This window comes from Mobula birostris, chromosome 5, assembly GCF_030028105.1.
Source record: "Mobula birostris isolate sMobBir1 chromosome 5, sMobBir1.hap1, whole genome shotgun sequence".
In the NCBI taxonomy this organism is placed as follows: Eukaryota; Metazoa; Chordata; class Chondrichthyes; order Myliobatiformes; family Myliobatidae; genus Mobula; species Mobula birostris.
In genome coordinates, this window is record NC_092374.1 from 114,644,372 (window position 1) to 114,657,776 (window position 13,405).

The 13,405-nt window shown below is 39.2% G+C and overlaps 1 protein-coding gene across 6 annotated transcripts in view; it reads left to right on the forward strand.

The window, feature by feature from the left end:
• thsd7ba (thrombospondin, type I, domain containing 7Ba) overlaps positions 1–13,405 on the forward strand; it is a 1,047,195-nt gene that overhangs the window by 896,783 nt on the left and 137,007 nt on the right. For all 6 annotated transcript variants that reach the window (XM_072258592.1, XM_072258590.1, XM_072258595.1 and 3 more), the window contains 2 exons: positions 3,344–3,485; positions 11,226–11,341. In XM_072258592.1, coding sequence (XP_072114693.1) covers positions 3,344–3,485; positions 11,226–11,341 — 258 coding nt within the window. The remainder of the gene's footprint in view (positions 1–3,343; positions 3,486–11,225; positions 11,342–13,405) is intronic.

Consider the following 13,405-nt stretch of genomic DNA (forward strand, 5'->3'; position numbering starts at 1 on the left):
GACCATAGTCTGTGCGGATCAGAAATAACGTTCCCTCCTCACAAACAATCAACACTGGCGCACCTCAAGGATGCGTGCTTAGCTCACTGCTCTACTCTCCCCACACCCACGTTTGTGTGGCTAAGTACACAGCCAATGACATATTGTTGCTGACAGAATTTCAGTAGGTGAGAAGGATGTGTATAGGAGAGAGATAGATCAGCTGGTTGAGTGATGTCACAGCAACAAACTTGTATTCAACATTAGTAAGACTAAGGAATTGATTATGGAATTCTGGAAGGGTAAGTCAGGGAACATACACCAAACCTTATTGAGGGATCAGAATTGAAAAGAATGGGTAGTTTCAAGGTGCAGGGTGTCAACATCTCTGAGTATCTACCCTGGGCTGAACATGTTATGATTTAATTACACAAAGGCATGACAGCGACTGTATTTCATTGGCAGTTGAGGAGAATTGCTATGTCACCAAAGACTCTACAGGTGTACTGTAGAGAGCACTCTATCTGTTTGCGTCACTGGTACAGAGGGATGACTGCGTAGGAACAGAAATAGCCGCAGAAATTTGTCAACTCATCCAGCTCCATCATGGGCACCAGCCTCCCCGGCATCCAGGACATTTTCAGAAGGTGGTGCCTCAAAAAGGTGGCATCCATCGTGAAGGACCCCCATCAGCCAGGACATGCTCTCTCCTCATTGCTACGCTACCATCAGGGAGAAGGAGCAGCAGCCTGAAGACACACAGGCGATGTTTCAGGAACAGCTTCTTCCCCTCCGCTGTCTTACTTCTGAATGAACAGTGAATCCGTGAACACTTCCTCAGCACTTTTTCCCTTTCATTTTGCACTACTTATTTTTAAAATGGGATGTCACAGTAGCATAGTGGTTAGCACAAAGTTTTACTGTACGGGCGACCTGGGTATACTTCCCGCCACTGCCTGTAAGGAGTCTTGTACGTTCTCCCCATGACTGCGTGGGTTTCCTCTGGGTGCTCCAATTTCCTCTCACAGTCCAAAGATGTAGTGGTTTGTAGGTTAATTCGTCATTATAAATGGTCCCATGATTAGACTGGCAATAAATTGGGGGATTGCTGGGTGGCGTGCCTCAGAGGGTCCAAAAGGCCTACTTAGCACTGCATCTCAATAAATAAATAAGCAAATAATAAGCATAATTCTCATTGTAATCAATAGATTTTATGACTATGTATTGCACTGCAGTGCTGCCACAAACAAGAAATTTCATGACTTATGTCGACGATATTTAACCTGATTCTGATTCTGGATATTGCCCGTATTGGAGAGCATTAGCGAGAAGGAGAGGTTGAATAGATTTGGATTGTTACCTCTGAAGCAGTAGAGGCAGATAAAAGCATATAAAATTACAATTGTCATAGATAGAGCCGATGGTCAGGATCATTTTTCATGCTACGAGAGAGAATAACTTTAAGGGAAGAGGGAGAACATCGAACATAGATTGTAGTTGGGACCTGGAATGGGCTGCCCAGGGAATACATACAATAGCAATGCTTTAGAGAGACTTGGACAGTCACATGAACAGAAGGGTAGAGATATAGACCATGTGCAGACTGACGGTGTTCGATTAAATTGACAGCATATTCAGCAAAGACATTAAACATCTGTTCTTGTGCTGTACAGTTCACTATGTTCTGCATTATTTGATAATAAATGTTAACCAATTATTGTACAGTTATGTGAAATATTTAGATTGAAGAAGTAGAGGATTGTGGTGGAAAATAATTACATTATCAAGGCTGAAGGTTAATTATATCTAGTAATAATAATATTTGACCATAAGGTAAATTCCATTTAGCAAATATGTCCTTAAGTACTTTATAGAAAATTTGCAAATGTACATGGCCAAGAAAGAAATATCTGGATTATCCTAATGTCATATAGATCAGCAGCAATATTTCCCTGTTACTCCTGATGTCTTCTTTTCAAAAATGATGGAAAAACTTTAATCATTACTGAATTGAGTCTAATATTAGATTAATGAACTATGCAGCAAATGACAGCCCATAGGTAGAAAACTTTCAAGCATCACTTTCAGTGTTCCAAACCTCGGGTACTAAATCGCTCCTCAAAGCTTACCTCCAGAATTATTTTCCTGCGATAGTGTTGCTTGCCCCATTCTAATTTTACTTTTTTTTGGAGGGTCAACTCATCAGTGCCTAATCTGCTTGAATTCCTTGATGATTTCCAGCCACTTAGTACTGAATCTATTCCGAATCTATTCTGAATGACACATCACTCCTTTGGTGGTTGAACAGCTTCCATCTCTGATATTGAAAGATCTTATAGGCTTAAGTTCTGACAAACTCCTGTTATGAAAGACCTGACCCAGAACTCAGTAGGTAAAAACCTTGAGGTGACATCCCACCTCACTAAACTTCTCCCAAATTTCTCCATCTGTTTTGAACTAAACTAATTATTTGTTGAGTCACATTCACCTAAATCAGTATGAAGATATCAGGAATTTTAACTGGTATTAGCTAGCATTTACTTCAGAATGTATTTTTGAGTTCATTATTTTGCTTCTCAGACCATATGATGAATTTATCCACAAATTCTCTTCGTGTGGTTTTGTACAATGATTTATTAGTTGATCTAAAAAAAGAAAATGCATCAGATTTTGGCCAATGGTTTCAACAAAAACACCAATTTCTTTGTAACTGTTGAACATAAGCTTAATAAAAACAGAAAATGCTGGAGGCACTCTGCAAGTCAGACATAATCCATGGACATCGCAGCAGTTAATGCTTTAGATCTGCAACACTATCTGAACTGGGAAAGAGAGAAAACAAGTTAATTTTAGATTATGAAGAAGAGGAGGAATGCAGTGGTGAAGCAAATGATGTATTTAAATGCTTAAATGAGGGTTTCCAGTATTTTCTGCTTGTGTCTCAGATTTCTAGCATTAGCAGTTATTTTATTTTAAATTTTACAAGATGTAGAATGTGCTCCAAGTCATATTATTAAACTGTTAATTATTTATTAAATAACATGCAAACAATCAATTGGGAAAAAAATGACTACAAGCTATTTCCTCTTTCATGAGAGAGAAAAAATAGTTAATTCTTTTGAATAACACAACCAATACAATTCATTTTAATGAATACAATATTAGAAGGTGAAATAAAGCACCTGAATGCTCTTTTGAGCTCATACCTTCCCAAGACAACCCATAAATTCTTTGAAAACAGGAAATTGGATCCTTTTAACATTTTCTGCCTTAAATTCGGGTTTTCAGCATTCACATTTGGTATTTTCACTAAATTAGGGCAAATGTTGCTATTCACATTTGTTTATTTGGAAATTTTACATAGGAATGTAACATCTTGAACACTCAAGTCCGAACTCGACATCCTCTACGTCGACCGGTGGATGGGAAAACCTGCCTTGAAACCTCTGAGGTGGAGCCCTGTGTTCTCAACAAGAACTGCTTTCATTTTCACTACAACGTAACAGGTGATTTATTATTCCAAAACAACCCAAAGTAAATACCAATTCACATCCCCGAAAAATTTTTTTTTTATTTCTATTGATCCTTTTTAACCACAAATGTTATTCAATAATTTAGCAGACTTTCCTGGTTAGGATCAAAGCTAAGATCTAACCATCTTAATGACAGTGCTCAAAAGGATTTGAATTTGAACAATGATGAAATAGTTCAGAACTACATTAGCAGCCCTATTTTTCACCGATTCAGAAAAATGCTTTTTTCTTAAATTGATTGAAACATTCACTGCTCAGGAAGTGGCAGAGGCAGGTTTACGGGGGGTGAGTGATAGGTTCGTGGCCTAAGGTAGAAGGAGTCAATTTTAGAAAACCTAGCACATTTATTTTTCAACATAGTCCTCTCCTATATTTACACACTTAGTCCAGTGGTCGCGGAGCATACGGATCTTGGACCTCCAGAAGGTGTCCATAGCAAGGGTGATTGATAAGTTTGTGGCCTATGGTAGAAGGAGATGAGTTATACAGCTCTCAATACATGCACATGCAGTTCAACTCTGAGTGATTATGCAGAAAGTTTGAAGTTAATAGCTCATCTCATTCTACCTTTGGCCACGAACTTATCAATCACCCCTGATGAGTTATTAACCTCAAACTTTCTGCATAATCTCTCAGAGTTGAACTGCACGTGCATGTAACGAGGGCGTGTAACTCACCCCTTGTACTTAATAACTTCTCAGTTTAAGCACATACTGTAACAAACTTGTGATATTGTTAATATACAGGGATTAAAGATTCTTAGCAGAATAAAGTTGGCTTTTGATTATAGATGCGTGAGAGGTGGGACATTTGAGAGACTTTGAACTTTTACTGTGCTCGTGGACTTCTTCATCAAGTTATGGTATTGTTGCACTGTTGTAACTATATGTTATAATTATGTGGTTTTGTTAGATTTTTTCAGTCTTGGTCTGTCCTGTGTTTTGTGATATCACACCGGAGGAAATATTGTATCATTTCTTAATGCTTGCATTACTAAATGACAATAAAAGAGGACCGGGTGTCTTCATAATCTAATCTAGAAGATTTATTTTACTGCCCATGCAGTTTCTTTTCAAACCTTCAGCCTTCAGAAATTATTCCCTTGGGTGTACTTTGCTCTTCAATTTAATGAAAATTATAGGTTTTGTCACAATAGGGGGTGCTGGAACAGACCCAAATGCAAGACACAGACACTGAAGTACAAGGAACAGAACTTGACTAGAGTAGGGACGTGACAGGATTCAGGCAAGGAGCAGGCACAAGAATGCAGGGTAGTGCTAAGGAAAGTGGGACCAGGACTAGGAACCATGGACTAGGAGACAAGACTTGGACTCCAAGCCAGAGACTGGATAAGGACCCAGAACCTGGGTCTTGCCTCGGGCTCGGACCCCAGAACCAGGCAAAAACATGACATGGCTTGAGGCTTGGGGTCTCGTGTCTTGAGCTTGGCTGCGGGGCCCTCGGGGCTTGAGGTCTCGGGTCTTGAGCTTGGCTGCGGGACCCTCGTGGCAGAAGGAGGGGCCATGGACCAACTTGTCAAAATGGGAAGTAGTATTCAAATAGGTGGCCAACAGTCTCATCTGTACAGGTCCCATTTTCCCTGGAAGAGAGCCCAATGCTCCAAAAAACGTACGCCCTCCCTCTTCCACCGGGAAATCCCACCCATTGTGCTGGCTAGACTGAATGTGCTCGACAAAACTGTCCCTCAGTCTACGTCGGTTCTCACTGATGTAGATTGAGGCGACCCCACCAGGAGCACTGGATGCGGTAGATGACCACGACTGACTCACAAGTGAAGTGTTGCCTTACCTGGAAGGACTGATTTGGTCCCCTGAATGGTTGTAAGGGAGGAGGTGAAGGGGCAGGTGCAGTATTTATCTTGCTTACAGGGATAAATGCCAGGAGGGAGATCAGTGTTATTATGTTGAGATTTATCAGTAACTTGCTGAGGTATAGAGTAAGGAGTAACCAACACTTATTGAGCTGATATTGGACTTGGGCTTCTCATAGGGGTAAAAACTTTCAATGGAATATTTCAAATACTGAAAACACTGTCAATGAGTTTGGCCAGATCTCTCCAATCCATTCTCCTTGCCTATAATTTTCATATGTGGTTTCACCTCCCTTCCTGCTGAGATATTTCTTATTTTCTTTTTATTTTGGCATGGGTATTAGTGTTATGTTTTCCCTTCTGTGGAGAAAGGGCTGCAGATTCTTCAACACGGCAGCTGGTGAGCCTTTTGCTAGGGAAGAGATTTTCCTGTAGATTGATTATTAAACAGGGATACAATAAAAAAACCTAGCCAGAAATAGTGTTTGCAGAGTAATGCTAAGCAAATGATGATTTGGACACAGTGATGCTTATCTCTCAAAAGACTGACAAATGACCATAATGGTAAGTTGACACTTACAACTACAAAAGCTCAGTTGTGAAGGTTGAATCACGTTTCTGATGCCTTGGATATTTTCTCAACATAATTTAAGACAGCTTCTGCTCATGATCGATAGACTCCAAAGTAATCAATAAATCCTCTTCTCCAGGATCACCAATAACAAGCTTCTTTATCTCTGAAATTGCTCTTCAGTTTTGAAACCACTCTACCTCTATGATTGTACATTCTAATTTCTCTCTGATCTGCTCCTCTCTTACTCTGACCCTCGTCCTCTCATTAAGTGAATGTAAGGACAATATGCAAGAACAGTAACAAAGATTTTAGGTTCTGGTAGGAACAGGACAATTATCAGCAAGATTTTTGGTTTGTGGTAGGATCAAGAGAGAGATAGGGTTTTCCAGTTAGAATGAACAACTTTGAGTATTATATACCTGGAGTTTCCAGAGTTTGTGAGACTTGCACTGATAAAGGTATTCTATGCTTTCTGATGGTATCAATAGCTCAATGGTTCCATTTAATAAAGAGAATGTATACAGTATACAACCTGAAATTCTTACTCTCTTCACACATTCATGAAACAGAAGAAAATCCCCAAGGAATGAATGACAGCAAAATGCTAGAAACCCAAAGCCCCCTCCCCACGCACGCAAGCAGCAGCAAATGCACCAACCCTCCCCCCCTCACCTCAGTAGAAAACATCAGACCCCGCTCCCCCCCCCCCATCACCTGCCATGCACGGAATAGCAGAGCCCCCAAAGAGACCATGACCTAAAGTCCATCAAACACCACTGATCACCCAACAGTTCAAACTGCCACAGGCTCTCTCTCTCTCTCACTCACTAACAAGCAAACAGAGGTATCACTCCTGCCACAGTGAGAGGGAGACTAACAGCTCGTTGTTTTGACGTTATAGTATGCAGCATTGCTTGTTTTGACGACAGTGTACCCTGCTGCCTTGATGTTCTGATCTCCTGTGATGCTGGCGACACCAGCATGGAATCGGTTCATCCTCAGGGACACAGGGCTGCTCCTCGAAGGCAACTGTCCTTCAGGCTGTTCCTAGAGATATTGAAAACACCAGGCTGCTCGTGAGCTCCAAGAGTGAGAGTCCACTGCTGTGAAAACCATAGATTGAGTGCAGATCCAGATCATGGACTCTGACAGGACCTCAGTACCTTGAAAAGGAAAGAAGAGAAATACAGAGAAAAATATTTAACTGTTTTGCAGATAGACTGAAAGAAGTTGCCCTCTGGCGCCATCTTTAGCTCCTTCTAATCAAGAGCCTATCAAAAGCAATATTCCCAAAATGATTTAATTTTTTTTCCCCCTGTCAAAACATTAAGCCATTTGTAATAATTGCTTGGATCTGAACTCCTTGCAGACTGGAGGAAACAGCTTTGGAAATCAAACTCATGAATTGGTTGTGCCAAGTGAATTATAGACAAATCACAAAGACCTGAATGCAAAACATCGGAGAAGAGCGAGTAGAGACAATGAGTGATGAGCTCAGTAACAGGTAACTTAGTTGGTAATGATGCACATATTGGAAACTGAGCTCTGCAGCATCAAAGGAGAATACACATTGCCATCACTTGTGGGAAGCCAGATTTTGAGCATTTAATCAAAAGTAAGTAAAATGATGAGGTAAAATTACTTGTATCAGAGAGGCATATAGGAAGCACCATAAAAGACATAAGCTTGTCAGGGAAGTGTTAAAGGTTAAAGAAAACAATCTGATATTCCCAAGAAAACAAGACTACGATATAGTGCAAATAAAAATGAACACCATGATACCATATTTGCAAGGCGTATGTACAGTTTGTCAAAAATACAAGGTTGGATAACCACCAACAATTGATTCTGCAAAAACAGTCTTTCAATCTACTTTTTAGGGATAGGAACAGGGATAAAAGGAGATAGTATCACAGCTGCAGAAGAGGAGAACATTTTGGAGGGAATGACTCTGCTGAGCCAGTATGGGTGGAAGTCCGAAACAGGAAGGGAGCAATCAGTCTATTAGGTATATTCTGCAAGACTCCCAGTAGCCACTGGGACACTGAGGAGCAGACAATTCAGCAGACTTGGAAAGGTGTAAAAGTAACAGTGTGGTCATGTTTGACTTCTATTTCCCTAATATTGATTGCCACATCCTTAGTGCAAAAGATTTAGAAGTGGTAGAATTTGCTAGGTGTGTTCAGGAAGGATTCCTGCCACAGATAGAGGACAGGATAGTTGGAGAAGAGGCCATACGGGATTTGAGGTTCGGCAAATCTCTTGGTGAGTGAGATAGTGACCACAACTCCCTAATATTTAGTGTAGATATCAGCAAGGAAAGAAGCAAACAGTATGGGAAGGATTTAATTGGGAGAGGCCTAATTACAATGGCATTTGGCAGGAAATTGGGAGCAGATGCACTCAGGAAAATGCACAGCAGAAATGTGGAGTTTGTTTAGGGAACACCTGCATGGGGTTCTGGATTGGTTTGTCTCACTGACACAGGGAAAGGATATGAGGTTGATAGAACCATGGTTGACAAAAGAGGTGTAACATATAATCAAGATGGAAAAGGAAGCATGCTTAAGGCGTAGGAAGCAAAAACCAGAGACAGAGATCTTGGGAATTATGAGGTAACCAGGAAGGAGCTTTAGAAAAGTCTTAGGAGAGCTAGAAGGGGGTGTGAAAAAAGCCTTGATGAGTAGGATTAAAGAAAACCCTACAACATTTTACAAGTATGTGAAAAACAGGAGGATGACTAAAGTGAATGCTCAGGGATATTGGGGGAAACATGTGACTGGAATTGGAGGAGGCAGAGGAGGTCTTTAATAAATACTTCAGTGTTCACCGGGCAGAGGTATTTTGTTAAGTGTAAGATCAGCATAGAGCAGGCTAATATTCAGGCACATGTCAAGATTAAGAAAGAGGCAGTGTTGGAGCTTTTGAAAAATATTATGATAGATAAGATTCCGGGCCCTGGTGGAATAAATACCAGGTTCTTATGTGAAATGAGGGAAGAGGTTGCTGGGGCATTGATGATCCACCCTGGCCGTAGGATTAGAACCAGAAGATTAGTCAATACCAACCAACAAGGATAATCCTGGGAATTATAGGCCATTAAATCTTATATCAGTAGAAGGCAAGCTAATGGAAAGGATTCTTAGGGACAGGAGTTATGAGCATTTGGAGAAGCATTATCTTATTAAGGATAGTCAACATGGCTTTGTGAGGGGCAGATTGTGTCTCACAAGCCTGAATGAGTTTCTTAAGGACTTGACAAAACAAATTGATGAAGGTAGAGTGGTGGATATGGTGCACGTAGATGTTAGTAAGACATTTGACAAGGCTCCCCATGGTTTGCTCATCTAGAAAGTCAGGGAAACTTGGCAATGTGGATTTCAAATTGACAGAGTGGTAGCAGATGGACCAGACTCCACTTGAAGGTCAGTAATTAGTGGTGTTGTGCAGGGTCTGTTCTGGGATCCCTACTCTTTGTGATTTTTTAAAAATGACTTAACGATAAAGTAGAAGAGTGGGTTAGTGAATTTGGGATGATTCAAAGGCTGGTGGTGTTGTGGATAGTGTAGACAGTTGTTGTAGATTACAATAGGATACAGACAGGATGCAAAGCTGGGCAGAAAAGTAGCAGATGGAGTTCAATTCAGATAAATATGAAATGATACACTTTGGAAGATCAAACAAAGGCTGAGTACAAGGTTAATGACAGGATTCTTAACACTGTGTAAGAACAGAGGGATCTTGGAGTCCAAGTTCATTGATCCCTCCAAGTTGCTGCACAAGTTGATGGAATGATTGAGAACATGTATGATGTGTTGGCCTTCATTTGTCTGGGAACTGAGTTCAAAAACCCTAGAAGTAATATTGCAGCTCTATAAAACTCAGGTTAGACCACACTTGGAATGCTTTTTTCAGTTCTGGTCATCTCATTATGGGAAAGATATGGAAGCTTTAGAGAGGTGGGCAGAAGAGGTCTACCAGAGCACTACCTGGATTAGAGAACATGCCTTTGGAGGAAAGGTTAAGCGAGCTATGGCTTTTCTCCTTGGAGTGAAGGAGGATGAGATGGAACTTGACAGAGTGTATAAGATTATGATAGGCATAGGTAGAGTGGAGAAACAGTGGCTTTTTCCCAGGGCAGCAATGGCCAATACCAGAAGACATCGGTTTAAGGTGATTGGAGAAAAGTTTAAGAGAGATGTCAGAGGTAGATATTTTACAGAGAGAGTGGCAAGTGTCTGGAAAGCACAGTCAGGGCTGATCCATTAGGGATATTTAAGAGACTCTTGGAGAGGCATATGGATTTAAGAAACATGGAGGATTATGGGCTATGTAAGAGAGAAGGGTTAGATTGATGGCAGTGAATGTTCATATAACTCAACGTAACGTCTGAGCCTTAGGGCCCATAATGTGTTGTACTCTTCTCTGTTCTAATTGGCACACTTCGGTTTTCCCTTCCTTTCTTTTCACTATTTGACCTGAGAACCGATTGCACACATCATGATCTCTTTTTCTTCAAACTGCATGCATAGTTCTTTCTTCTAATAGTGTCAAAATCTATACCCCAAATGTTCTGAATGGATCTGTGTAGACAGTTTTACAGCAGCCATTCAGTTTGATGAATGCTATTGATTTCAATGATGAAAAAATACTTTAAAGGGTTCAGGATGACACTTATCATTTTATTTGGAGGTAACACCATTGTTATCGACCTTTAAAATGTAATCTTGTAAGCACACACAAGCATTACATTTGTCAATATTCTTGCTTGCAAGGAAATAAATAGCCATGCAGGGTGACATGTCTTCACTTTTTCACTGACCCCACAATACTGTCCCACATTTCTAACATCATAGTGGCTTAACTGAGGGGCGAATGATTCTAGTTATGCAGCACCAACACTTGGCAAACCTTTTTAAAATATTGTGTCTAACATCACACATACGTTATCTTTCATTGGTAGTATAATCTTCTTTTAAAGTCATAGAGTCATAGAAAACTACAGTGCACAATCAGGCTCTTCAGTCTATCTAGTACATGCCCAACCATTTCAACTGCCTAGTCCCATTGACCTGCCCCAGGACCATGGCCCTTCCCACCCTTCCCATCCATGGACCTCTGTTAAACTTTGAAATTGAAATTGCATCCGTCACTTGCACCGGCTCCTCGTCCACAAACTCAGTCCTCAATATGCTTGGAAGAATATGAAAAGTAAATGATCTTGTTCAAATGAAGAGTTAAGCTTTTACGGAGTACTGAGTCTTGTCAGTGGAATGGTATTTTTTTGGATGTGGTTTGTCATTCTCAGAATGGAGCTCTTGCCAGCTAAGTGAGAAAGCAGTCTGTGGACAAGGCCTGAAGATCCGGTTGCTTGACTGTGTGCGAAGTGATGCAAAGTCGGTCAGCCTCAGATACTGTGAGAAGGTGAGATCTTGATATGAAATGTGGTTTCATATATGGCTCTGGTTGACTAAAAGGTGTAAATGTATAAAAGCAAGTTGGATTAAAAAATGAATTACATTGATATTATACATTATCTGAAACATTTAAATTTACACTCACAAATCTGAACCAATTGCATTGGTGTTAACTGGTAAAAGCTGATAAACATAAAAAATTCTACAGATGATACTCGCTTGTAATATAAACGGTAATGTACAATATGATTTAAAAGATTATTATTTTTGTTTATACATACAAACAAATTTATTATTTTCACTTGAAGCAATAAAATTATTTTTGAAAAAGTGCTTACAGCAGCAGATCAATGACCTAGTTATCTCATTATCTAGGCTTGTTGATTTTTAAGTTATTACATTGGCCCAGGTGAATGCCTATTTACAAAAGAACAAAAATAGTTTTCCGTCTATTTACTTCAATGCAAGACTTAGAGTTTTAAATTGATATTGCTCTCTACTCAAGTTTCTGAATTTCTTATGGCAAAGGTGCTCCTGCAGTCTGATAACCCAAATTGTTCAACCCCTGTTTATCTCTGGTCAACTTTGATTGCCATTAGAAGAATGTATTTTATAATTAAGTTAACTCCTGACTACTCTTTAGCTGGTCCTATATTGACATTTCGCTTGTGGATATAGTTTCCTCATTATCACACCCATTTCATGGTCTATGAACTTGTGCTATCTTGTATTTTTTGAAGGAAGTGAATTATTTACTGATTGGTTTAGTTTCTGGTAAGGTGGTAACTAAAATTGCATGTGGTCTCAGATGATTACGCAATGTAAAACTCCCCTAGTGAATCCAATGATAGTATTTCTTAATTTTAATATTTGTGGAAAAGCTCTTCAGAGTATCTTTGATTACTTTAACTCAATATACTAAGGTTACAAACAAATTGCCTTAATGCAGTTAGTCTGAAATTAGTCCAACACATTTCATCCTTCATTATTTGAATCGGAAGATTTCTAAATTTAACCACTAAGTGGTTCAGTCTGAAAATGATTTGGGTATATGTGTATTCTGTTTCCCAACACTATTAAATCCCATAATAATGTCACAAAAAATCTAACAAAAATATCGAAAGACACTAATTATTTTAGACAGTTCTCACGAATCATTTTAGTTCTGCTTCCAAAACATATTTAGAAAATAACAAAAATAAAAGCTAGTCTACAATCCAGAAATCTTTGAACATGTGGAATATGAAGTGAAGAATTTTTTTCAACTTTATAAAGACTATTCTTTATGAAAGTAACACATATTCTTGTGGAATGACCCTTAAAATCACATTCTGCATGAACTATATGTATTTTTTCTGTAAACTAAAGATTTTGGCTATATTAGAAACAAAAATGAAAGGTCAGGAAAAATGTTTTTGAAATTTTGACAGTGAATATGTTTACTTTGGACTCTAAAGGTCACAGCTACTTCAAAGCTGACTCCGTTACTGCTTAATACAGCACACAGAATTCAACAGTTTCAGGGGTGATTTATAGTTTTTATTTCATCCCACTAAACTAATCAATTTTAGGGATGTTTCCAGTTTCTGAAGCTGATTCTACATAAATCACTGTTGGTGCACAGATATTCAGTGTATTAAAACTGACTTGTCTACAGTTAAAGGGAAAGGCTGCACCTGAGAGATATATACTTTAAAAATCCCAACGCCAGTCCGATACTCGTAAAAGAAGACTTTTCTGCATTAGACCTGCATGTCAGTAATGATCATTACTTATATTGTTTTGAATAAAAACTCTTTAGAATATAAATTCATCTCTTCATTTTCTCAGATTTACCTCTTAAGAGAATAAGAAGCAGGAAGTATTTCTGTTTTGCACTAACAAATCCAAACATTATTAATTTAGATCAGATTTATCAATTAAAAAGCTATCAGCTGCCTGAGCAGTATGTCAGGAATTAACCCTCTAAGCCTCCAGTCTATCTCTTCTTGTAAGAAATGTGTTATTTGTGCTCTTGGTCTAATACTTTTTCTACAATCTCCATGGATATTGAATTCCATCTGCAGTGCTT